At 47.1% G+C, this 27,430-nt stretch overlaps 1 protein-coding gene across 4 annotated transcripts in view; it reads left to right on the forward strand.

The window, feature by feature from the left end:
- Nucleotides 1–1,380: 1,380 nt before the first annotated feature.
- LOC140719180 (tubby protein-like) overlaps nt 1,381–27,430 on the forward strand; it is a 50,098-nt gene continuing 24,048 nt past the window's right edge. Inside the window, exons 1-7 of one of the 4 annotated variants that reach the window (XM_073033607.1) lie at nt 1,381–1,461; nt 6,639–6,680; nt 8,332–8,383; nt 14,949–15,099; nt 17,916–18,062; nt 22,772–22,873; nt 25,652–25,765. In XM_073033607.1, the coding sequence (XP_072889708.1) occupies nt 6,667–6,680; nt 8,332–8,383; nt 14,949–15,099; nt 17,916–18,062; nt 22,772–22,873; nt 25,652–25,765 (580 nt within the window). In that variant the 5' untranslated portion in view covers nt 1,381–1,461; nt 6,639–6,666. Of the gene's footprint in view, nt 1,462–1,734; nt 2,014–6,638; nt 6,681–8,331; nt 8,384–14,948; nt 15,100–17,915; nt 18,063–22,771; nt 22,874–25,651; nt 25,766–27,430 lie in introns of those variants that run through there. The other 3 variants (XM_073033606.1, XM_073033609.1, XM_073033608.1) reach the window with 3 other exon arrangements.

Genomic DNA, 27,430 nt, shown 5'->3' on the forward strand with positions numbered 1-27,430 from the left:
TCAACCTAAGTGTCGACACATGCTGGTGCCAGCGTAGCATGCTCACGATGTTCAGCTGATCAACTAGAACAGCTGCAAAAGAATCCCCTTTCCCACCCTCTCACGCCAACAGACATGCCTCCAACTCCAAGTCGGGCCTGAGGCCCTTGGCCCCAGGCCCATAACATTGGGCCTCTGACCTCTAAAGAAGCTCACTCAGGGGCTTCAACCTTTGAACCTCGACCTCTGGGCTCTCCAACCTCAATCTTCGACCTCTGAACTCACTGACCTCTGGTTTTCGACCTTTGGCTACAAGGTGACGTCGAGGTGGTAGTGCAAGGGGCTTGGCAATGGCCGTCAGAGATTAACGTTGATAGAAGTGAAGTGATGCATTCTGGGAGGCTAGGGCCTACATCACGAATGGTCTCAGGAAGTAGTGAGGAACAGAGGAGCCTTGGTGTCCATGTCCAAAATACTTTGAAGAGGGCAAGAGCAGTTAGATAAGATGGTAAATAAGGCATCTTCATTAGTTGGGGCTTTGCATACAGAGATATGGAGGTTAATCCCTAACATGATAAAACCTTGGTCAGAACTTGGCAGGGGTGCTGCATAGAATTCTGGTCACTGAGGCTTAGGAAGGAGAGAAAATCTCTGAAAGAAAGAAGCGCTGTCAGTTACAGCACTAAATATAGTAAAGTATAAAGTTGACCTGTGGACCGTAACGGCTTTGAGATGGAGTGAGTAGGTGTTGCTCCTCCAACCTGAGTTTGGCCTCATCGTGGCAGAAGAGGAGGCCATGTATGGATTTATCCGAATGGGAATGCGAAGCAGAGTTGAAGTCAACCTGCGTCGGGTCTCACCGGTGTAGGGGAGGCCGCACCGGATGCAATAGATGACCCCAACAGACTCACGAGTGAAGTGTCGCCTCACCTGGAAGGACTGTTTGGGGCCCTGAATGGTGGTAAGAGAGGAGGTGTAGGGACAGGTGTAGCACTTACGCTTGCAGGGATAAGTGCCGGGTGGGAGATCCGTGGGGAGGGACGTGTGGACCAGGGAGTCGCGGAGGGAACGATCCCTGCGGAAAGCGGAGAGGGGTTGAGAGGGAAAGATGTGCTTAGTGGCGGGGTCCTGTTGAAGGTGGCGGAAGTCGCGGAGGATAATGTGCCGGATCCGGAGGCTGGTGGGGTGGTAGGTGAGGACAAGGGCAACTCGGTCCCTGTTGTGGTGACGGGAGGATGGGGGTGAGGGCCGAAATGCGGGAAATGGGGGCTTGCTCGTCTCCACGGATGCTGCCCGACCCGCTGAGTTCCTCCAGCATCCGCAGAGGAGGTTGTGTTTACCAGCCTTATGGTGACGTATGGTAGCCAGGGAAACCGCGGGCCAATGACAGAGTCCACATCTGTTTATGTCGGGCGCCTGAAGCTGAGGACCCGAGCGGAGTCGGAAGTAGCGGCGGAGTTCCAAAGCAGTGCACACGGTCAGGTAGGGAACCCCAGAGGGTAGAGGTAGGGGCTCCGGGGATGGGGCATCAAAGGATGCGAGAACTCACGCACGGCACTCCTTGCCTGGCAGCAGAATGGGACTCGGTCTACCACCAGGAATGAGGGCGTGGGTGGGGAAAGCCCCGTGTCTGGCTCCAGAGTGAATAGAGTCCAGTGTCTAGCGCCAGAGGAGCTGAGATTCTGTGACAGCAGCGCCAGAGGAGCGTGCTGAGATCCAGTGACAGGCAGCTGGAGAAAGGCTGCGATCTGGTCACTGATGTAATGAGCTCTCTTTCGCTGCCGTTTCGTAAAAAAAATGAACCAGTCACTCTGAACCAGCCAGCAGAGCCCAACTGTTCTGCATTAAACCCTGCTCAATCCGATTTCTCTAATCTGGACGTCAGTGTTTGAGGGATTAGCCCTCTCAAGGCTTCAATCCCTCACAGTTAGCTGCCGTTGCTCAACGCACAGCCCTCCCGCTCCTCACCACTCAGCCTTGTATCAAGATGGCTTTTGAGCTGGATGGTTTGCAAGCGGAGTGCGACACTGATCTGTGAGTATTATGGTGCATGAGGGGATGTCTGGGACCTACCCAGCGGACGGCATCCCTTTCTCCGTGGCATCCGCTCCTCGCTGGGCTCTTTGAGGAGGCCAAGTGAAGGGCAAAGGGTCAAGAGACAATGAAGTGAAACGAGACCTTCCGGGACTTGAGTCGTTGACTTTAGGGGGAAGGGTATGCCCCAGGAGACAGATTGATGAGTTAATACCAGAGGTGAGCATGAGTGGAGAGGGAGAAGGGTGTGAAAATAGAGAGCATGAGGACAAGGGTGTACCATGGGGCTGGGTGTGTGGCGAGCGAGGGGGTGGGGGAATATGAGCTGGCTGAGGCTGGGGAGAGTTAAAAAAAAAAGAGAAATTTACGCCAGAAAATAACGCCAGAAGGAGCGGAGTGAAACGAGAGGGCCTGTATGGCAGGTGGAACGTGGATGGTAATATGGTAAAATGAGATAAGTGTTTCTGCCCCCGCCCCCCCCATTGTGAGTTACCAGCACACACAAAGTGCTGGAGGAAATCAGCAGGTCAGTGGAGAGGAATCAGATGAAGGGGTCTTGGCCTGAAATGTCAACTGTTTATTCCTCTCCATAGAAGCTGCGTGACCCGGTGAGTTCCTCCAGCATTTTGTGTGTGTGTGTTACTCCAGAATTTCCAGTATCTGCAGAACCTTTTGTATTTGTGAGTTCCCAACCTCCTTCAACAACTTAGCGTAACGGAAGTATCCTGAAATCCCCTCTACTCCTTCCCTCAATTAACTCAATCCGTCATTGACATTCCTGCCAAGGCAGGGGTTCCCAACCTTATTTTTTATGCCATGGACTAATATCACTGAGCAAGAGATACAGTTGTGGACTACAGTTTGGGAACTCCTATGCTAAGGCAAGGGGCGTTGTGTGTGGAACAGGAGTTAAAGGACTGTACAGACGTTGAGTAAAAACTTTCAGCATTTCTTCAACTATGTCTGTGACATAAATAAAAGCAATATCACTGCATCTAACAATTAACGTAATTCACCTGACTTCATCTTTCATCATCCACGTGATATCACCAGCAACCTGTCACAGTGACGTCAACCCTAGAGGATTAAACTGAATAGTTCCCCACTAATAGGCACCCCTGATGTCTTCCCTGATTTCTGATGAAATCTCAATCCCAATCTTGATTGAGGTCTGAGAGGGGGAGTCTATGGTGGTGCCACTCCAATTTCACACATGGACATTCAGTCATGATCTGTCATGACCTCAGTGCCAAATACACTGTGTGCAGGCCTCCGTTAGTCTCGATAGACCATGGATTTGCACCTTGGAAAGTTTCCAGGGTGCAGGCCTGGGCAAGGTTTTTTTAAATGGAAGAACAGCAGTTGCCCAAGCTGCAAGTCTCCCCTCTCCACGCCACCTTAGGACATTAGAAGGGCATTAGGACCCAAACAGCTTGGCGCTGGTGTCGTCGCAGAGCAATGTGTGGTTAAGTGCCTTGCTCAAGGACACACACGCAGCCTCAGCCAAGGCTCGAACTAGCGACCTTCAGATCACTAGACGAACACCTTAACCACTTGGCCATGTGCCAACACCAAATACACTATAATAAAGTAAGATAGTCTCACTGGCCACTGCTGCTGTAGCCCATCCCTTTCAAGGTTCGATGTGTTTTGCATTCCGAGATGCTCTTCTGCGCACCACTGTTGTATTACGTGGTTACTTGAGTTACTGTTGCCTTCCTGTCAGCTTGAACCAGTCTGGCCATTCTCCTCCGACCTCTCTCATTAACAAAGTGTCTGTGCTCACAGAATGGCTGCTCACTGGATTTTTTTTTGTTTTGTTTTTTTCCCCCCACACCATTCTCTATAAACTCTAGAGACTGCTGTGCGTGAAAATCCTAGGAGGTCAGCAGATTCTGAGATACTCAAACCACCCCATCTGGCACCAACAATCATTCCACGACAAATCACTTAGATCACATTTCTTCCCCACTCTGATGTTTAGCCTGAACAACAACTGAACCTCATGACCATGTCTGTATGTTTTTATGCATTGAGTTGCTGCCACCGGATTGGCTGATTAGATATTTGCATTAACGAGCAGGTGTAGCTAATAAAGGACACCTGTACACCTGATCATTAATGCAGCTGAATTAAGTAGCACCGAATGGCAGCGTTACACGTAACAGACCTGAAAGTTAGTGCAAACATTCTGTTACATTGATGAAGTCTTAGCGGGGGATAAACTCTCCTGACAGCTGGAGCAGGCTGTGATCTGCTTTAAACTGCCAGCTCTAATCTATCAGCTCCCTGAGAAAACCTTTGCCTCACTTCCTCAAGCTGAAATGACTGCTTAAAGCGGAATGACAAAGTTATCAGTGTGGCAGCGTGTGCCAGTGATGCAGCCAAGTGCCATCCTACGGTCAGGAAAGTTGCAGAGGGCATGTTCTGCATCCTGCACAGTAGATTCTGGAATTTGCATGTAATATTGCCCTGTTCACCACTCCCTCGATCAGGGGTTCCCAACTTGAGGTCCACAGTTAATGGTAGAGGTCCATGACATAAAAAAAGATTGGTAACCCACTCCTTCACTGTGCCCTGATTTAAACTCCAATATTATCCTCTGCTGGGAGGACAGTAAGCTTTCTCCTGAAATGTTCAAAAGGCCAAAGCCATTACTTTATTCATCTATCTGGAGATAGAGTGCAGAGCAATGACCTCCACCACCCAGCAACCCATCTTTTTAATAGTTAACCCTAGCCTGTATACAAGACAATTTACAATGACAATTAACCTAATAAACAATATGTCTTTGAAATGTGGGAGGGAACTGGAGCACCTAGAGGAATCCCACACCTTCATGGGAGGATGTACAAACTGCTTATAGAGGGCGACGGACTTGAACTCCAAACTCCAATGAGCTGTAATAACATCACGCCAAAGTTCTCATCATAAATTCTGTCACCCAGCCACCAGCTGCGTCCCTCCCCATCTCCCAGAGATTCTGCAGACGCTGGAAATCTGCGTTGCCCAGAAAATTGCCCAGACAGGTCACATGGTTGGTGTGGCACATAATAGCAATCACCTGACTGTGGTGTGTTGGATCACATGACTATGCCATCGCTTAGTCCATTAGGACACACCCTCTTCTCATTACTGCCATCAGGGAGGAGGTGCAGGAGCCAGAAGACCCACACGCGATGTTTTAGGAACAGCTTCAGTAATGATAAATCTGATTCTGATTCTGAATCTGTAACATCTGTAACATCTGTTGCCTGGTGAACCTTTAAGATCTCTCATCCTCCGTTTCTGACCTCTTGTTCGTTCTAGGGTATAACTTCATCTGCTCGAATCCTAAGTTCTGGATTATCTCCTCCCTCGAAATCTCTCCATCTCTCCCCTCCTTAGGAGCTGGTGGCCCTCAAAAGCTACCCATTTGAATAATCTTTTAGTTGCTTTCCACAATATCTCAGTGTGGTGCAGAGTCAGTTTTATGTCCGGTAACATTTCCGCACAGTACCCTGGGATGTTTTATCTGATTAAGTACTCTGTGCAAATGCAGGTTAATCTTCCTTCTGCCTGAACAGTGATAGAGTTTTTCTTGTCCTTACCTGCCACCCCGTGAGCCTCCGCATACAACAGGTCACTCTCCACAATTTCCACCATCTCCAATGGGATTCCACCGCCATTCACATCTTTATCTGCCCCACCCTTGCCGCTTTCCACTGTGATCCCCTTGTCCATCTGTCCCTCCCCACTAATCTCCCTCCTGGCACGTATCCCTGCAGGCGACAGAACTGCTACACTGGCCCATTCACCTCCACCCAGGGCCACAAGGTCAACGCCTCACCTGCGAATCTATTGGGTCATCCATTGTGTCTGGTGCTCCCGATGCGGCCTCCTCTACGTTGGTGAGACCCGTCACAAATTGGTGGACCACGTTGTTGAGCACCAAAAGCAGAACTTCCCATTTTAATTCCTATCCCCATTCCTGTTCTGACTGTCAGGACATGGCCTCCTCTTTTGCCCCAAAGCCACTCTCTTGCACCTCCTATTTCGTCTGGGCAGCCTCCAACCTGATGGGGTGAATATCAATTTCACCTTCTGGTAAAGTTCACCCTCCCCTTCCCTTTTCTTCCACTCCCCCACCATGGCCTCTTGCCTCTTCTCTTGCCCTGCCTATCACCTCCCCCTGGTGCCTCTCCTTCTTCCCTTTCTCTCGTGGTCCTCTCCCCTCTCCTATCAAATTCCTTCTTCTCCAGTCCTTTACCTTTCCCACCCACCTGGCTTCACCTATCATCTTCCAGCTGTCCTCCTTCCCCACCCCCCATATTCTTTAATCTGGCGTCTTTTCCCTTTGTATCCAGCCCTTAAGAAGGGTCTTGGCCTGAAAGGTCGACTGTTTGTTCATTTCCATAGATGCTGCCTGACCTGCTGAGTTCCTCCAGCATTGTGTGTGTGTGTTGCTGGTTAATATGATGGCCTTGATCTCTCATTTCCTTATTGGAAGAATCCACTGCAACCCTTGGATACAGGAAGCATAGTCATGGTAACTAGACAAATGACAGTTTATTAATAGTATGCCTGTCTCTCCTTCTCTCTATATCTGCCTCTCACTCACTCCCTTTCTGCGTTCCTGATCCCAGGATTGAGAATTCTTCACTTTATTCTACAATGCTCCCAGGAAGGTAAGTTGAATATTTTTTTCTACTATTTTTAATTCCATAGGTTTTTATCCTTTCCTATGAGATCCAGTTTGCTTTGTGAACCCATTTACCAAGGTTGTACGTGAAAAGATATTGCTATGTTCTCTCAGGCTCTCCTTAAGGTCAAGGTCTCCTTGACCTTGCCCGATGACTCAGGGCTGGGTGCATCTGCACCCGTGCCACTCCCTGACCCCTGAAACCTTCTGCCATCCCACTTCCCCCCCCCCCCAGGGTGTCTCTTGTTACGCCCCAGCTCTTCCCCATGGGACAAATATTCCCTGAAGCAACGCCTGTCCGCTCCTGCTCCTTTACCAGCCGTTAGTGGTTCACACCCCCCAGATGCACTCCACTGATTCTCACCCCGATCCAAAGCAATCCCTCCTACCCCCTACTCCTGGTCCTTGGCCATCTTCTCCCCGCCTTCAACACAGACACGCCTCTGCCCATCATCTTCTGCTCCACTCCCATCCCACCAACCCAATCCCAACTCCTCCCTCGCCACCTGCTCCACCCCCATCTCCTTCCGCCCTCTCACCGTCACTCCATTTGGTATGTCGCCGAAGGCACCAGCTGTTTTCTACAGATGCACCATGGGGACCATTCGGACTGGTTGCAAGGGGCTGTAGACCCAGCCAGCTCCATCGTGGGCAAATCTTCAAAAGTGGTGCCACAAGAAGGTGGCATCCATTAGTTAGGACCCTCACCACCTTGGGCATGCCCTCTTTCCATCACAGCCACCAGGGAGATAGTACAGGACCCTGAAGCCCCACACTCAGTGTTTTAGGAATAGCTTCTTCCCCTCCACTATCAGATTTATGAAAGGTCCACGAACACTATCTCACCATTAATCTTTCACACTATTTATTTATTGAATTTTGTTGGAAATTATTATACTAATACTATATGTCTTACACTGTACTGCTGCCACATAATATCAAATTTCATGACATGCACTGATGCGCAAAGCTTAGGCACTTATATATAGCTAGGGCGCCTAGGATTTTTGCCCAGTACTGTAGTAATTTTATTGTACTGAGCGATGATAAACCCGATTCTGATATGGGACTGAGAGTGGGAAGACGGGAATCCTGGTTGGGAAAAGGGAGAGGAGAGGGTGCGGGGAATACCAGAGAGACATTCTGTAGTGATCAGCAAGCCAATTGACCTTGCCCGATGACTCAGGGCTGGGTGCATCTGCACCCGTGCCACTCCCTGACCCCTGACACCCTCTGCTATCCCACTTCCCCCCCCCCCCCCAGGGTGCCACCCTCACCATTCCTAACATCCTTTTCTCTGGCCATATTTACAAAACTCACTCTCTACTCCACGTTGGCAAATACAGTACTGTGCAAAATTCTTAGGCACCCCAGTTTTATATACTGTATGTGCCCAAGACTTTGCATAGTAATATTCGTCAGTGGTAATAAGATTGATTCTCCTTCTGGTCTTCATTCCCCCTCAACCATCAATCCAATCCACCAGCACCTCTTAGCTGCCCTCACTGTTCCCCATCGACCTTTGCACCTCCTTCCTTGCCAAGATTTCTGAGCCTCTCCCTCCTGGTCTGCACTGCCCCCAGCTTTGCCCCCTGTGACGTGTAGCTTGACATCTGGTGTCTCTGCTTCTCACACAGTGTTTTGGACGAGGATAGTCAGAGACTGCGCCAGCAGAAGCTTGACAATCAGGTAGGCGGCTGGGCGGACCTCGAAATGATGTGATTGTAGCCTCTGAGATATTCTGTCAGTGTCTACACCCACCAGATGTTCGGGGCAGGATACGGAAAAGTACAGTACTAAGAAAAGTACATATATGTCACCATAGAGATTAATTTTCTTGCAGGAAAATAAATCGGTGTTGAAGTGAATGAAGTTATCCACGCTGGTTCAAGATCGAGACATATCTGCCTACGACTTTTGCACAGTGCTGTACCTTGAGATTAGTCTTCTTGCAGGCATTCACAGCTAAGCAGGAAAATACAATAAAATCAATGCACACAGCGACCGACAAACAACCAGTGTGCAATTAAACACAAGCCGTGCCAGTACAAAAATAAATAACTAACGCTGAGAACATGCAGAGCCCTTGAAAGTCAATTTATAGGTTGTGGGATCAGTTCAGAGTTGAGGTGAGTGAAGTTATCAGGTCTGGCTCAGGAACCTAACGGCTGAAGAGCAGCAACTGTTCCTGAAGCTGGTGCTGTGGGACCTAAGGCTTTTGTACCTCCCACCCAATGGCAGTAGCAAGGTTGAAAGTGAATGAACTTGCCGCTTCTTCCCTGGGGATGCGTCTTGGGGCAATTTCTCTGTATCAAACCTGTGCTGTTCATACTGGGATTATCATCCATCTCTGCTGATCACGAGGCTAGATTAAATCAAACCTGCACGTAACCCAGATCCCTCGCTTCGCTGCATGTTCACACGCCCACGTAAATGCCTCCTAAACGTCCCATACCTAATAATAAAGAGGCCACTGCGTGTACGTCCGCGGGTCTTCTGCTGTAGCCAATCCGCTTCAAGGTGTGACCTGACATGTTGTGCATTCAGAGATGACCTTCTGCACACCAACCTGATGGAATACCTGGTTATCTGAGTTACTGTCACCTTCCTGTCAGCTTGAACCAGTCTGGCCGTTCTCCTCTGACCTCTCTCGTTAACAAGGCATTTTCACCCACAGAACTGCCGCTCACTGGATGCTTTTGTTTTGTTTCTCACACCATTGTCAGTAAACTCTAGAGCAGCGGTTCCCAAGCTGGGGTCCACAGACCCCCTCGGTTAATGGTAGGGGTCCATGGCATAAAAAAAGATTGAGAACCTCTGCCCCAGATACTGTTGTGCATGAAAATCCCAGGAGATCGGCAGTTTCTGAGATACTCAGACCACCCCATCTGGCACCAACAATCATTCCACAGTCAAACTCACTCCCCCATTTGGATATTTGGTCTGAATAACTGAACCACTTGACGACGTCTGCACAATTCTGTGCATTGAGTTGCTGCCGCGTAATTGGCTGATTAGATATGTTACGCCTGTGCCCCCTCCTTTTTGAGAATCGCCAGATCGCTATTAATTCAGGTCAGGAGACCCAGGAAATGAGAGAGAGACGTTTGGAATGTTTGGCCCCTCGGCGATACAAAGCTACGGGAAACAGCCATTGTCTCTTGGAGACGGAATTGTGTATTGAATACTGTGCTCTGTGGAAGCCCTCGGGCAACGTGGGCTGGTTGGGGGGATGGCATCATTCCACCCTGATTGACATCTGAGTGGGGATAAAAGAGGGTCTGTGGGAACAGCCCCTCAGACGCACCAGAAGAAACGCTAGAAATCCTGTAACAGCGTAATAGCGAGAGCCGGTGGAAAGCCACGCGCGTCCTTTTCCATTTGCCTCGGAATTGGTGGGCCTTGCCACAGAAGAACGGCTTTAGCTAACAACAAAGGAGAAATCAGCCCCCAACGACTCTCGAAGGATTGACATCATAAAAGGAATGGGCAAGTTTTAATCCGTCTCTCTCTCCAACCAAAAGCTGCAGCTTGAATGAACTGAGTGACTTTTATATTTCCATCGGACAATACATTATCCCCTAGACAACGACAGAGTTATTTCTTATTGATTATTATTATACCCGCGCTTTTAGATTTAGTATTGACGACATATATTATCTGTATGGTTGCATTGATATTATTTTTGCGTATTTTTATCAATAAATACTGTTAAAAATAGTACCATCAGACTTCAACGGATCTCTCTATCTTTGCTGGTAAGTGACCCAGTTACGGGGTACGTAACAGTTGGGGTTCTCGTCTCGGGATTTGACACCAAATTGGGAGGCCAGTGAATCGGGCTTGTAAGTCCAAATTTGGATCTGGTTACGAGGGTAGCCAGACGGGAAACCAGCAAAGATGGACGTGGGTGAATTTATAGAAAACCCGACTCTGGAGGCGCTAGAGGCGGCCACCAAATCAGACTTGATAAATGTGGCGAAGGGGTTAAACCTCACAGAGGTGAGGTTGTCAATGAAAAAGCGGGAGGTGCGAAGGGCCATAACTCAGCATTATATTGGGAAGAATGTGTTTGCAGCTGAGGTATTGGAAGATATCCCTGAAAAGGTACCAGCCAGTGGGACGGCTCAGTTAGAGTTGGAGAAATTAAGGTTGGAACATGAAATTAAATTAAAGTAGATGGAAGCAGCCGAGAAGGAGAAAGACAGAGCTGAGAAAGAAAAGGAAAGAGCCGACAAACAAAGGGAGCAGGCGCTCCAGCTAAAGGAGTTAGAGGTGAAACGGGAGCATGAGCTCCAGCTAAAGGGGTTAGAGGTGAAAAAAGAGCAGGACCGAGCTGAGAAGCAAAGAGAGCATGAAATTTAGTTAAAACAGCTGGAAGCAGCTGAAAAAGAGAGGGAGGCAGAGAAACAGAGGAAACATGACTTGGATATGGAGAAGTTAAGGAAAGAGCGAAGAGCTCAAGGGTCAGACCGAGAGGAGCGGTTTAATGTTAGTCGGGAGTTTAGGTTAGTACCTCCGTTCGAGGAGACGGATGTTGATAGTTATTTCTTGCTTTTTGAAAAGGTGGCAGTGAATCAGAAGTGGCCCAAAGAGCAGTGGGTGGCGTTGTTACAAAGTGTGTTAAAAGGGAAGGCACAATGAGCATATGCGGCGTTGTCCATGGAGGAGGGAGAAGCGGAGAATTATGCCGAAGTAAAGGAGGCCATTCTCCGGATTTACGAATTGGTACCTGAGGCGTAGAGACAAAAGTTCAGAAATTTAAAGAAAGGGTGGAATCAGACGTATACCGAGTTTGCCTATGAGAAGGGTGTGCTCTTGGATCGTTGGTGCACAGCAGAAATAGTGGGAGAGGATTTTTGGCGTTTCAGGGAGTTAATTCTGATTGAGGAATTTAAAAGTGGTGTTTTGGAGGATATCCGGATGTATTTGAATGAGAAGCCGAATAAGTCCATCTCAGAATTTGCTAGGTTCGCAGATGAATATGCCCTAACCCACAAGACAAAGTTTTCCTCGAATAAAAGTTCCCAGAGAGACCGTGGGAACGATAGAGAAAGCCCGCCGGCTGAGGCAGAGGTCCCGCCGGGAGCTAGTGGTAAGGTTGGGGAGGAGAGGCAAGACGGACAGAGATTTTCCGGGCTTGACCTGTTTTAATTGTGGAAAGGGGGGGCATATTGCATCTAGGTGCTTTGCTCCGAGGAAGGAGACAGGAAAAGGGAAAGCAGCGGTCCCTATCGGATGTGCTGTGGTAATCAGTAAATCGACAAGAAATCCCCGGGTAGACAGAGTACGAGAAGGGTCTGGGACTTGTATGTCAAACGGAACCGTGTCTGTGAGAGAGGGAGATACCCCAGTTCCAGTACGGATCTGGAGAGACACGGGCGCTGAACTGTCATTGATTAGCAGTAAGGTACTAGATTTTAGTCGCAAAACGGGAATGGTAGCTGTGAAAGGAATAGGAAAAGGGACGGAAATGGTTTCCTTGCATAAAATCATTATGAATTGCGAGCTAGTCTCTGGACCAGTTGAAATGGGGGTGCGATCAGAATTCCCAAGAACTGACGCGGACGTCCTTCTGGGTAATGATTTAGCCGGTGGTAAGGTTTGGTCAGCAATGACGCTGACGAGACAGCCGGTGGAGACTCCACCCCTAGGTTCAAAGGTCTATCCCGCATGCGTGATCACTCGCAGCCTGTCGAGAAAGGCTGCTGAGAACGAGAGCAGTTTAAATCCGGCCAGTGTCGAGTTGGCCGAGACGTTTTTACCGACCCTGTACCACGAGGGCTTAGAGGATGGAAAAACTAAGAGTAGTAAAGTGAAAGAGAGTAAGGGAGAGGAGGTAGACCTGCCTTTAGCGAGGAGAAAAGTTCTAGAGGCATGAAATGAAGATGAGAAACAGATACAGCTGTTAAAAGGTCCAGGGTTGGACATGGATGATCTGTCTGGTTTGGCAGAACTGTTTGAAGAAGTTGAAAATTCTAAAGGTGTTCCCGTTAATGAAATGAGGGCAGTCCTAGATGAAAAGGGTGCCCTTACTTGGAAGAAGTCTGCTGGGTTGGCAGATGAGGTTGTTTCAGCCCGCGGGGTTGAGTTTACTCCGGAAGGGAGTTGCCCAGAGAGTAACTGGGAGGATCAGGGGAATTTAGAATTTGGACCGGGTACGGGTATTGAAAGCCTGGAAGAGGCAAATGTCCCGTTTGAGTGTGTCCAAGATGTGGATGCACGTGGTACTGAACCTAGTAATGGAGCTCAGAAAAAGTCTGAGGTGTTTGATTCAGTGGAAAAGGAATGCAGTCCTTGTGGGTCAGATGGACTTGGTTCAGTGAAAAAAGGGTTAACCTTGGTAATAGTGGGAAGTAAGAGTTCTCAGGTGTTTGTGCTCGAAGGTGTGGTAAAAGTCAGGGAGGAGATCAAAGGTGGTGGGATGAATATTATTATTGAAGGAAAAGGGGACTGTGTCATTCCCAGATTGAATGAAGAAAATTTAAAGGCTGGACTGATATCAAAAGCAGCAACCAGGCTGCAGAGAAAATGGCTTGGTACCACAAAGCCTGTGAATCAATTACAGGTTGAGTTGGAAGGTAAAGGGGCCCACACGCTATTGTTATTCCAGACTGTGGTGTAAAAAGGCAGAATTTGAAATGCTGTTCAAACAAAGAGTTTAAACTGAAAACTAATAGCCTCAAGGGTCCTGAAGAGAAAACTAGCAACTTGCAAAAAATTAAAGAATTGGGTGGAAATTCGGGAAATGGTCTAAGTCTGGAACACATTGTTGATAAAATAACTCCTATGAAAGGAGCGGACGAAAGCCTATTTCGCCAGGGTGCACAAGCTCCCCCCGAGGGAATTAACCTGAAAAGAGGCAAGGGTTAATGGGGACGCCATTTTTAAATAGCAGAAGTCGGTTTTAAGGGATTTCGACAAAGCATGTGAATAATAAAGACAACCCCCATGGAAGCTTGCCTGTTAAGTTTGAAAGTAACATAAAGATTAGTATTTGCATGAACTTTTGTAGTATACATGTAAGCTAAGATCACAACTCTTTAGTTTTGTTTGCTGAAGGAAAGAAATAAAAAAAATAGGTGGTTACTATATTGGAGTCTGATGCTACAAGACTTTAATAAGGTACAAGAGGTTAAGATGTAAAAAGGAAGTGACAATGTAATCGTTAACTGTTTAGATGCTGAATTGAATGTATAACTGTATTACTCTGTAGAAAAAAAACCTTTTGTATTGTGTTAGATTCTAAAATCCTGTAAGATTCTGTATTACTTCGTTTTTTTCCGATGGTAAAAAACGCGTTGAAGAAAGGGGGTGTTACGCCTGTGCCCCCTCCTTTTTGAGAATCGCCAGATCGCTATTAATTCAGGTCAGGAGACCCAGGAAATGAGAGAGAGACGTTTGGAATGTTTGGCCCCTCGGCGATACAAAGCTACGGGAAACGGCCATTGTCTCTTGGAGACGGAATTGTGTATTGAATACTGTGCTCCGTGGAAGCCCTCGGGCAACGTGGGCTGGTTGGGGGGATGGCATCATTCCACCCTGATTGACATCTGAGACCCCGTGAGTGGGGATAAAAGAGGGTCTGTGGGAACAGCCCCTCAGACGCACCAGAAGAATCGCTAGAAATCCTGTAACAGCGTAATAGCGAGAGCCGGTGGAAAGCCACGTGTGTCCTTTTCCATTTGCCTCGGAATTGGTGGGCCTTGCCACAGAAGAACGGCTTTAGCTAACAACAAAGGAGAAATCAGCCCCCAACGACTCTCGAAGGATTGACATCATAAAAGGAATGGGCAAGTTTTAATCCGTCTCTCTCTCCAACCAAAAGCTGCAGCTTGAATGAACTTGAGTGACTTTTATATTTCCATCGGACAATACATTATCCCCTAGACAACGATAGAGCTATTTCTTATTGATTATTATTATACCCGCGCTTTTAGATTTAGTATTGATGACGTATATTATCTGTATGTTTGCATTGATATTATTTTTGTGTATTTTTATCAATAAATACTGTTAAAAATAGTACCATCAGACTTCAACGGATCTCTCTATCTTTGCTGGTAAGTGACCCAGTTACAGGGTACGTAACAGATATTTGCATTAATGAGCAGGTGCACCCTAGAGAGTGGCCACCGAGTGTTTGGAGTTCTGTGCCTGCTCTGGAAGTAACTGGGACAACATAGAGGGAGCTTCACTCTGACTCTGCCTGTGCTGTAACAGCTCTTTTGGTTATTTGTCCCTGTTTTCTCAGCGGAATCTCTTGAAACAGAAACAGAGGCGGAAACGACAGGATGTCCTCATGGTTCAGGCTAACCCACATGCCAAGGTGAAGCCCAGACACCAGAAGAACCCTGAAAAGCAGCCATCTTCATTTGAAAGGCAGAGTGTTAACACTCTTTCAGGTACCGCATTTACTCTTGCACAACGAGGGGGTTGTCTATTCACGCAGAGTCAAAGTTCAAAGTAAGTTTACTTTCAAAGTACATATATAAGACATAGGAGCAGAATTAGGCCACTCGGCCCATCCAATCTACTATGCCAATCCACCATGTTAGTTAGTCACTGCCTGTTAGGCTGCTGGTGCTTAGGACAACAGTGAAGTTCCTCCATCTCTCTTGATCTTGACGGTGTTCAGGATCTTCCTTCATTTTGCCAATACCTTCCTCGTGGTTTCCACGACTGTCAGTCATGCAGACCCCGGGTGGGGACTCAGGAACACCGTCGCACTCAGATGTAGGATTCCGCATTGCTGTTTTTGACCGGTCAGGGTCGTTGGCCCTGAGCTGAACCCCCGAACCTGGAGGACTGGTGGACCACTCTTAGTCTGACCTCTACCCTTTGACCTGTTTGGCATGGGTGACCCTACCAGGAGTCAAAGCACAAAGCCCTGACTCCAGCCGACACAGCTCTCCGGGTCATTGAGGCACACAAGCCTCCAAACCCTAAATGACAAATTGTGGTCCTCTTGGAGGATTCCTTCATGGCTGATTTATTGTCCCTCTCAACCCCATTCTCCTGCCTTCTCTCCATAGCCTTTGATGCCTTGATTAACCAAGAGCCTATCAACCTTTGCTTTAATTATACACAATGACTCGCCCTCCGTAGCCATCCATAAATTCCACAGATCCACCACTCCCTGGTTCATGAAATTCCTCCTCAACTACGCAGAAGTAAACACCAACAAACAACCAAAGTGCAAAAGAAGGCAAAATGTGCAAATATATAAAAGTAAATAATATTGAGGACATGGACTGTAGAGCCCTTGAACGTGAATCTCTAGGTTGTGAAATCAGTGTTGGATATGAGATTAGTCTCGTGGACCCAGCTGGGAGCGACTTGCCACAGAAAGATTTGCTCCATCATCTAATTAATGTATAGGCTTGGGATTGTCTCTCGGTCAGTGGGTTAGGGGTAAGATCTTTGACATCATGTGTAAGTTCCATTGAATTGGTCTTTGTTGGAGGACAGAGGAACAAAACAAGGAGATTTCTCTAGGAGAGAAAGGGTCTGGGTCAAGCAGGGCGCTAATAGGAGATGTAATATTAGGGGTAAATTGGGAGGGTATCCTGACTGACTGCAACACGGCTTGATATGGAAACACTACTACCCCGGAATGGAAAACGTTACAGAAAGTGTCAGATACAGCCCAGCCCATCCCATCATTTACAAGCAGCCCTGTCGTAAGAAGGCAGCCCAAACATCAAGGACCCCAAACATCCAGGCCATCATTGGGCAGGGGGTCCCACACCACCAGGTTCAGGAACAGTTGTAACTGCACAACCATCAGACTCCTGACCAGCTTGGATAACTTCAGCCACCTCAACTCCAAGTTGATTCCACAGCCTACAGATTCACTTTCAAGGACTCTGCAATACACACACAAAATGCTGGAGGAGCTCAACAGGTCAGGCAGCATCTACGGAGAAGAATAGATAGTGAATGTTTTGGGCCGAGCCCCTTCCTCAGGACTGAGAAGGAAGAGGGAAGGTGTCGGGACAGAAAGATGGCGGGGGGGGGGGGGGGGGAGGAGGATAGCTGGAAGGTGATAGGAGAAGCCTGGTGGGTGGGAAAGGTCAAGGGCTGGAGAAGAAGGAAACTGATAGGAGGGAAGAGTGGACCATAGGATAAAGGGAAGGAGGAGACAACCCAAGGGGAAGTAAGAAGAGGTAGAAGGTCAGAGTGGAGAATAGAGGAAGGCAGGGCACAAAATTGATATTCAGGCCATCAGGTTGGAGGGTACCCAGAGAGAATATAAGGTGTTGCTCCACCACAATGAGGGTGGCCTCATGATAAGGAGACCATGGACCGACACTTTGGAGCGGGAAGGGAAATCTGAATTAAAATGTTCAGCCACCAGCAAGTCCCTCTTGTGGTGGATGGTGAGGTTCTCGCCAGTGCAGAGGAAAGCCTCATCGGGAGCAGTGGACACAATAGACAACTCCAGCATATTCGCAGGTGAAGTGTTGCCTCACCAACTCATGTTCTTGGCGTTATCTACTTACCTTGCACAATTTGTCTTCTTTTTCATAGTGATTGTTTGCCAGTCTCTGTTCACGGTTTTCATAAACTCTGTAGTATTTTATTTTCCCATCAATGCCTGCAAGGAAATGAATCTCAGGGTAGCATGTGGTCACGTATACTTGGATAGATACATAGATGGTAGGGCTACAGAGGGTTACGGTCCTGGTGCAGGTCGATGGGAGCAGAAGTTGTAAATTGTTTGGCATGGACCAGATGGGCCGAAGGGCCTGATCCTGTGCTGTACTTTTCTATGACTCTATACTTAGCTTGATAATAAATTTATTTTGACTTTGGCTTTGAGATGTAAAGGCTGTGCTGAACGAGAGAAATGACAAGATTAGCACGGGAGAATCGGGAGGCATTCACCCTGGTTCCTGTAGTGTAACACCAGGAGCGTTTGACTCAGAAATGTATCCGTAGCCAGGGAACTGTGCCATTTAATCATCACACCATCGACCTTGATGTGAATTGGATGAAATTAAACAAGGTGGAACGCCCCTACCCAGACCTGCCTGTCACCTTGGAGACCTCAATACTGAGTAGCTGAAGATACTTGTAGAAGAGACTGGGAGAGATTCAGATTGAAATGGTGGCGGGTGACATGGAGGTCAGTTGGCAGGTGATCAGACTAACCAGAGAAATAGGTGCAGTTTTTTCTCTCTAACTCCAATTTTTCTCACTGTTGCACCTTCACAAGATTTCTCCTGCAAGATCAACGTGGAGGAGATTCGCAATACACGGCTCTACCCGGAGTCTCTCGATAACGGGGACTGCTTGGTTCTGGACCAAGCTAATCGTGACAAGGCTGTAATCGACAAGGAACAGGCGTGGAACCTGGAAGAAGGTATGGTTGGGGGCTTGATGCGAAGTTTCATATCTGGAGTTGAGATAACAATGGTGAGATTTTTGGGATTTTGTCAAGAAACACTGGATGAGGGCGAGAGGCTTGATGATAAGTTGGTTCTATGGAGTTCAGGATTTCAAGAGATTTGAGAAGTTCTCCCTCCCTATGATTGACATAGAGCTGGACTGAGTAATCGTGTGTCGGTGGGGGTCAGTTGTCAGTTTGAGATAAGCTTATGACACCTAAGAACATAGAAATAGGAGCCTACCCTTCCATTTGTTGTACCTCATTGTTACAAGGCCCAACCTAGTCAACTATTCCTTATAAATCAATCTGTTTCAAGGAGTGATCTTATTCTGAACTGCACTTAACCATGAGGACAAAACCGTATGCAATACTCCATGTCCAGTCTTCCGAATTTGTGGCAAATTTCCCTAACATTTGCACTCCACGTTCTTTGCAGGTCAATTTGTCTAACTTAATTACTTGTATCTCCTTGCTAAATTTCTATGCTTCAAATAAGAATGTGCCAAAATCCTTCAATGCATAGGATAGGATAGATTTTTCTTTGCTTCTTGTTCTATCCATTAATTAATCTTGTATTTTCCTCCTGTCATACTCCATCTGCCAAGGTTTTCCCCTCTTGTGTAGCCAATATACATTCCTACGTAGACTGCTTTGTCCCACTTCTTCATCTTTCTATGTATTGCCAGCAAATTTGGCTATGACACACTCAACACCACCCTCTAGAGCAGGGGGTTCCCAACCTTTTTTAAGCCATGGACCAACAGCGTTAAGCAAGGGGTCTGTGGATCTCAGGTTGGGAACTCCTGCTCTAAGTGATTACTTAAGCAGTTGAGGACCCAATACTGTTTCATATGAGATCCCACAATTCACAGTTTGCCGCGATGAAAATGATCTTTTTCCACATTCCTGATAGTTTACTAAACTGTTATTAATGACAATGTATCAACCTTTAGTTTATAATCACAATACCATATAACAATTACAGCACGGAAACAGGCCATCTCGGCCCTTCTAGTCCGTGCTGAATGCTTACTCTCACCTAGTCCCACCGACCTGCACTCAGCCCATAACCTTCCATTTCTCTCCTCTCCATATACCTATCCAATTTTTAAAAAATGACATTATCGAACTTGCCTCTACCACTTCTACTGGAAGCTTGTTCTACACAGAAACAACCTTTTATGGAACACGCCATCAAATGTTGTTGGAAATTCAACTGGGTAATTGCTTCATTATTGTCATGTGTAAAATTACTGCAGTACTGTGCAAAAGCCTTGGGCTGTGGTGCCAAAGATTTTTGCACAGTACTGTAGTAGTTTTATGTATTGCAGTGTACTGCCGCATAAAACAACAAATTTCATGACGTGTGTGAGTGATGATAAACCTGATTCTGATATGGGTCTCTATTGTGGACTGAGAGTGGGAAGAGGGCAGGGAGAGGAAAGCACCAGCGAGACATTCTGTAATGATCAATAATCCAATTGTTTGGAAACAAATGATCTTGCCTGGTTGTCTCAGAGCTGGGTGTGTCTGCACCCACACCACCGCCCTCACCCCTGGCATTCCTTCTTTAGCTCCTGTCCCACACCCTTCCCACGGCGCTCCACCCTCGCCATTCCCAACGTCCTCTGCTCCCACCAGATTTACAAACTTGGTCTCTGCTCCAAATTGACAAATACGGCACTGTGCAAAAGTCTTAGGCGCCCAAGGTAAACAGATGTGCCCAAGACTCTTGCACAGTACTGCAAAGTGAAAAATGTTGTCTTGCATACCATCCATTTCATTTTTCATTTTCAATCTTTTTTATTGATTTAAAAAAAGGATAAATACAAATCAGAGAAGAAGTTATATCAAATACATATTTCAATAAAAGTACAAAGAAAGGAATATACACTGTCAACATCATGTATGGTATAATACTGGGCTAATATATAGAAGGAACCACAACTCCGCTTGATAATTCATAAAAAAAAGACTCAAAATTTCTATTATTGAGAAGAAAAAAAACCCTAAACTAACCTAAAACAAAAAAAAAAGGACAGGGCATTCCATTTGAGGATACAATTACAAAAAAAAGGGGGGGGGGAAATCCTTCCGGTCAAATCTGAAACATCACGGAGAGGAAGAAAAAAGATTACCTAAAAAAGTGAAAAAAAAGTAAAAATGAAGAAAATTTAAATCATATGGAAATATTGAATGAAAGGTCACCAGGTTTGCTCAAATTCAGAAGATGTATCAAACGACCGACTTCTAATTTTCTCCAAGCTTAAACACGACATAATGGAGGAGAGCCAAAAAAAAAAACAGTAGGTGGATTAGGATCTTTCCAATACAACAAAATAGCTCTCCTAAACCATCTATATAGTACTATATCTGTACAACTATACATCCATGGATAAAGTGCATACCATTCTGTACATTATGTCCACTGGTTCCCCTTTAACTATCCTGCTACTTAAATCCTCAAGCACAAGGCTTCTATTTAATAAATCAGTGCTGGCTTTACATACTTGTTCTATGATTTTCTAAACACACTGCTACCCCCTATCATAACAAATTCTAACATCAAAAACATCTTACAAAAGGTACTGGAAAAAAACATCACGAGAAATGCCACCCAGCCTCCTCATGGACTGTTTGTCCCACTCCCATCAGGGAGGAGGCTACGTAACATTCACACCGGGACCATCAGACTCAAGAGGCGGCACAGTAGCGTGGTGGCTAGCACACTGCCTTACGGTACAGGCGACCTGGGTTCAATTCCCGCTGCTGCCTGTAAGGAGTTTGTACGTTCTCCCTGTGACCGCATGGGTTTCCTCCCACAGTTCAAAGACGCACCAGTTGGTAGGTTAATTGGTCATTGTAAGTTGTCCCGTGATTAGGATAGGGTTAAAGCAGGGTTTGCTGGGCGACGTGGTTAAAGGGCTGGAAGGGTCTGTTCTGTGCTGTAACTCAATGAATGAATAAATAAAACTGTTGCTTTCCCCAAGCAGTGAGGCTAATCAACACCTCTGCCCACTAACCCTCCCCACCGACAATACTTTATTATTTCCTGACAGCCACTTTATGTGCAGATGCTCCTGTGCCTAGCATCACTTTATGGACAATCAATGTATATTTTCATAAAGCTATTTTATGTAATTATATTTATTGTTTTTTTATTATTGTATTCTTTACATTATCGTGTTTTTTTGTGCTGTATCAGATCTGGAGTAACTATGATTTTGTTCTCCTTTACAATTGTGAACTGGAAATGACATTAAACAATCCTGAATCTTGAAGAAATGTTAGGTTTCTGGCCTCAGACATTTTTTGAATAAGGCAACTGCATCTGGGAGTTTCTAACCTGACTGATTTTCCCCAACAGCATTTTCTAGTATCTAGGGAATTTGGGAACATTCAATCCAATCTACTCACAACAGTTCCTGGGATGTGTACCAAAGATTTTGTGGTCTTTGGCCTCATAATTTAGTTTGTTCCTTTTTCCTAGTGATTCTGCTTACGTCCTCCCTCTCTTTCGTCTCCTGGTTTTGTTATTATTGGGATGCTTTTTCATGTCTTCTCTTACGAAAACAAATTATAAGTTGTTAATTTAAAAAAAGTGTCTCTCCATAACTAATTCCCCAGTTTCATCCTCAAGGGGGACCAATGTCCACTTTAGCTGCTCTATTCCCTGTTAAATATTTAGTGACACTCCTCTCTGATATTTTTCTTTCTGCTTTCTGCTTGTGACCTGCGTTTTCCCATTTTGTTTTATTTGCCCTTTTCCGATTTCTAGAATGTTCCAATACTTTGGCGTGTCCTTGAATTTTTTGCAGTGGTATCTGTTGCCTCTCTGTGGGAAGGTGGCAACGCACAGCCAAAGCACAAACTGCTTGAAACGCGGGTGTAAAGGGTTGAAAGTTCCGGAGGGCAATCGGGCGGAAACAGGGAGGGGGGGGGGGAGTGCAGGGAAGTAAGTGGATATCCCACTGCCCGGGGTTTCTATCAGGAGAATCGCTCCCCCAGGAGCAATTTGGAACAGCTCCGATGTGCAATGGCGGTACGGTCGCGTGGTGGTTAGCGTAAGGCTTTACCCTGCGCCAGCAACCGGAAGATCAGGGTTCAAATCCCGCCACTGTGTGTAAGGAGCTGGCACGGTCTCCCCATTGAGCATGTGGGTGTCCCTCGGGTGCTCTGGTTCCCTCCCACATTCTAAAAGACGTACTGTTGGAGTTAGGAAGTTGTGGGTACGCTCTGTTGGTGCTGGAAGCGCGGTGACGGTTGCGGACTGCCCGCCCCAGCACGTATCCAGACTGTGCTGGTTGTTGATGCATTTCACCGTACACCTTGTTGTACACGTGACAAATAAAGCTGATTTTTTTGATACTTTGATTACCTATCGATTACAGAGTGACCAATTCTTGGGAATGGCCATTCTGAGTAGTCGACTATCCAGAGTAAAGCCAACAGATGTAGTCTGTATATCTGCCAGTGAGCTGGAGCTGGACCAGTCCAGGGCTCCCTGCGCCTGCAGAGAGAAAACCACCCCATTAACCAAACCGAGGAACAAACACCAGAGGTGACAATGATGCCCTCCACTTCCACCAGCTGTTCCTCACTTGACTCATCCTCTTTTTCCTCAGTGCCGACTCTCACAGCCTCCACTTGTTGAATGGTGTTGCTCTTTCCCCATTCCACAGATCTGCTGGAGGTTTCCGTGGAGGAACTGCGGGAGAGTGCTGCGGAGAGGCCACGAAATCTCTTCAGGCTGCGCGAGCACCCGGCGGCAAAGGCTGAGAAAGGTCTGGGTCCTCCTCAATCCCAGATTGCTCCTGGTGTGCAGAATCTCAGCTCTCCACCACGTGGACATGGGCGCTCACTGATCTGTACATTCACAGCAATCTCCCACGTTGGCATTTACTAAATAGCAGTACGTGAACCTTACAGGGTTAGCTGCATCATTCAAATATTCTACAAAGTCTTTACTCTCATTAGTACATTTGCCAAAAGCTGAAAAAGAAGAATGAAGCAGGACCTCATTGAAACCTATCGAATATTGAAAGGCCTAGATAGAGTGGATGTGTAGAGCATGTATCCTATAGTGGGGGAGTCTGTGCCAGAGGGCACAGACTCAGAATACAAGGACTTCCCTTTAGTATAGAGATGAAGAGGAATTTCTTTAGCCAGAGGCTGGTAAATCTTGCCACAGACACTGTGTTGGCCAAGTCATTGGGTATATTTAAAGTGGAGGTTGATAGGTTCTTGATTGGTAAGGGCATCAAAGGTTATGGGGAGAAGGCAGGAGAATGGGGTAGAGAGGGATAGTAAGTCAGCCATGATGGAATGGCAGAGCAGAATAGATGGGTTGAATGGCCTAATCCTGCTCCTACAGTATGCTTATTTCTTATGAAATCTAAGTGTACTCTGAGATAAAGATCTCAAGACAGTTTAATTAACCCTCTTCAGAGAGTATGATTACCCTTTTTGGATGTGGTTCTCCCAGTGATCTCTCATTGTCTTCTTCCCGTTGTCAGGGAAGCGTGTGAGGGAAACAGAGAAAAATCCAGAGCAAATCACATTCCATGAGAGTCAAGTCCAAGGCAGCTTACTTTCTCCCTCTGATGTATCCTTCATCCCCTTCTCTCTTCCTATTTGTGTGCACGTGTCCAAGTGTGTGTGTGGTGCATGTATTAGTGTGCGTCTGTGTGCGTGTTCGTGCATGCGTGTCGCCTCCCACCGTCCCTTAATGTCCTTTCATCCCTCACCTCGTCACTTCCCAATCTGTTCTCATCACCCAGAGGTGGACAGGACTCATTGTCTGACGAGCAGAAATGGCCATTGCACTCAAGTGCAGGCGAGATTCATTGACCCGTTGTCTGGAACGGACCATCTCAGTCTTGAGTAAAGACAGAATCTTTGTTTTCCTTGGAGTGGAAGAGGCTGGGGAGAGGACTGATGATTGATTAGCGTAGGGCCGTGGACATTATATATTCAAAGTGCATTTATTATCAAAGAATGTATAAATTATGCGCCTTGAGATTTGTCTGCTTACGGGCAGTCACAAAGCAAGAAGCCTGAAGAACCCACATGGACAAGGTCCCTCATGGTAGGCTGATACTTGATAGATTGGATTGAAAATAGACTTGGCTATCGAAGACAGAATGAATTGCCAGGGGAATTAGTGGAAGCAGATATAATGGTAAGTTTAAGAGGTATTTAGACATATTTTAACAGGAGAGGGAGGGATAAAGACCATGTGTTGATTAAGTTGACATCTTGTTCAATGCAGATCTCATACACCAAAGACCTGTTCCCTGTGCTGTGCTCCTCTAGGTTTCATGTCGCTAGGGATATTGAAAGTTAGAAGGGGGCTGGACAGGGCCAATAGTAGGAGGCTTTTACCCACACCAGTGCTATCTAAAACTAGAGGGAATTGGCAAGATAGGGAAAAGAGGTTCAGAGGGGATCTTTCTCACCCAGAGAGCAGATGGAATATGGAACATGCAGTGGTGGAGACAGACGTGTCTAGCCAAGCGCAAGTCACCATGGCATGGACGGCTAGGGTTAAAGAGCTGATGATGGAGATGGCACTCAATGGTCAGCTTTTATTCTGCTGTATGAGTCTGACTACTTGAAGAATTGAGATCTGTAGCTCTCGGACCCAGTACTGGAAGGTGGGATTAGTGTTGACCACACACAATATGCTGTGCATTGCTATGTATTTTAAAGACCATAAAAATGTAGGAGCAGAGTTAAGCCACTCAACTCATCAAGTTTGCTCTGCCATTTCATCATGGCTGATCTATTTTCCCTCTCGACCCCATCCTCCTGCCTTCTCCCCATAACCTTTCATGCCCTGGCCATTCAAGAGCTGATCAACCTTCCCATTAAATACATCCAGTGATCTGGGCTTTCACAGCAGCCCGTGGCAACAATTTCCACAGATTCACCACTCTCTGATCCTAGACGCCCCCCCCATTATAAGAAAACATTCTCTCCATCTCCATTCTGCAGGCCTTTCAACATTCAATAGCTTTCAAAGAGACCCTCCCTCTTTCAAAGTTCCAGCAAGTACAGGCCCAGAGCCAACAAGCGCTCCTTCCCTGTATCATTCTTGTGAACCCCCTCTGAGCCCTCTTCAATGACCCCCACATTCTCTCTTAGATAAGGGGCCTCAAACTGCTCACAATACTCCAAGTGAGGCCTCACCAGGGCCTAGTAAAGCCTCAGCATCACAGCCTTGCTTTATGTTTGAGTCCTCTTGAAATGAATGCTGACATTGCATTTGCCTTCCTCACCACCGACTCAAACTGCAAGTTAATCTTCAGGGAATCCTGTGCTCCCAAGTCCTTTTGCAACTCAGAATGAATTTCCTGTCTGATTGTGATGAACTCTGTCCAACTCTCAAGGTCTCTCTGTCTCTCTGCATCTCTCTCTGTCTCTCTCTCTCTCTCTGTCTCACTCTTGCTCTTTCTCCCTCAGTAACTCCTGCACCCCTTCTGTTTTTTAAATCTCTGTCTCTCTGCCCCCCCCCCCACCATCTCTGCCTTTCTCACCGATCTCGTCTCCATTCTGCACAGAAACATCAGTCGATGACTCGACAGTGATCACCAGCGGGGCCAAGCGCCACAGCCTTCCGAACATGAAATTGCGAACGGGAGCAAGAAGAGACAAAAATCAGCAGCGCTCAGAAGGTGAGGGAGATCCCGCTACCATCGGACGCTGCCAGAGCCCATTCCCAGCGCCCTTCCCAGCGTCAGATGGTTATATACGTAGGAGGCGAAATTCGACGGGGTGGTATGAGCGTTGAGGAAGGGGCGAGGGGTGGAAGGCAGGTGAGGGAGGAGGGCAACTGAGGAAGAGGGGCTGGTGTGGGAGTGAGAGGTCTGTTCACTCTTCCCACCACCAGCTTCTGGTGTCTGTCCCGGATCCCATCATCTCTCAGCGTCCAACAAATCTATCTTTGTGGCAGATCAGAGAAGAGCTGTGGTAATAGCTCGGAGGTGACTGTCACTAACCAGGGATTATTCCATGTGACGTCATAAAGTACAACCACAGAACTCCTCTGCGTTTCTCGGAGATAATGCTCACTCCAGACACATGGGATACGTTGATAAGACCCAAAAGCTTCCCCAAACCTGAATCACTGAAGGATGCTCGCCAGCTGCGATGGGGCTTGAACGCTATCGGCTCCTACAAAGTGAAACCCAGACACACAGGTGAAAACAAGGTTTCGCTTCCAGGTGGGCTGATTGCCTGTTGATCAATAAAACTTGGGGGCACCTTCGTAAACTCCCGCAGACCCCCATTGACGCACCATCAATAACTCTCGGAGACGTGAGGCGAGATATAGGCTTTTATTCACTGGAAGAGAGCAGTCAGCAGCAGGAGATCCCCACACGACATCCTGGAGACTGAGGGAGTGCCTCCAATCGCCTTTATACCGGGGTCTGTGGGAGGAGCCACAGGAGGTACAGCGGGGGGGGGGGGGGGGGGGCCCTGTCCAGACAGGTATATGTAGTTCACCACACCCATGACCCTGTGATTTCAGTCTCTCAGGGTGATGTGGGAGCATCCGTCAGGAGGATGAGCCCACAGAAAGCATTGGGCCCAGACAGGACACCTGGCCGAGAACTGAGGACCTGTGCTGACCCGATGGGTGGAGTGTTCACTGAGACCTTTAACCTCTCGCTTCAGCAGTCTGAGGTACCCACCTGCTTCAAGCCGGCGTCAATTATACTTGTGCCTGAGAAGAACGTGGTAACCTTCCTCAAGGACTATCATCTGGTAGCACGTAGATCCACAGTGATGATGTGGTGATGAAATGTATCAACTCCAGCCTGAGAATTGACTTGGATCTCCTCCATTTGGCCTACCAGAGCAACAGGTCCACAGCAGATGCCCTTTGATTGGCTCTTCACTCAACCCTGGAACATTTGGACATGAAGATGCAAACTTTCCCCAGAGATTCACCTCCACTGAAACTTCCCCCAGAGTTTCACCTCCACTGAAACTTCCCCCAGAGTTTCACCTCCACTGAAACTTTCCCCAGAGATTCACCTCCACTGAAACTTTCCCCAGAGATTCACCTCCACTGAAACTTCCCCCAGAGTTTCACCTCCACTGAAACTTCCCCCAGAGTTTCACCTCCACTGAAACTTTCCCCAGAGTTTCACCTCCACTGAAACTTCCCCCAGAGTTTCACCTCCACTGAAACTTTCCCCAGAGATTCACCTCTACTGAAAGTTTCCCCAGAGATTCACCTCCACTGAAACTTCCCCCAGAGATTCACTACACTGAAACTTCCCCCAGCGATTCACCTCCACTGAAACTTCCCCCAGAGATTCACATTCACTGAA

The sequence above is a fragment of the Hemitrygon akajei genome, chromosome 31 (assembly GCF_048418815.1).
Source record: "Hemitrygon akajei chromosome 31, sHemAka1.3, whole genome shotgun sequence".
NCBI lineage: Eukaryota > Metazoa > Chordata > Chondrichthyes > Myliobatiformes > Dasyatidae > Hemitrygon > Hemitrygon akajei.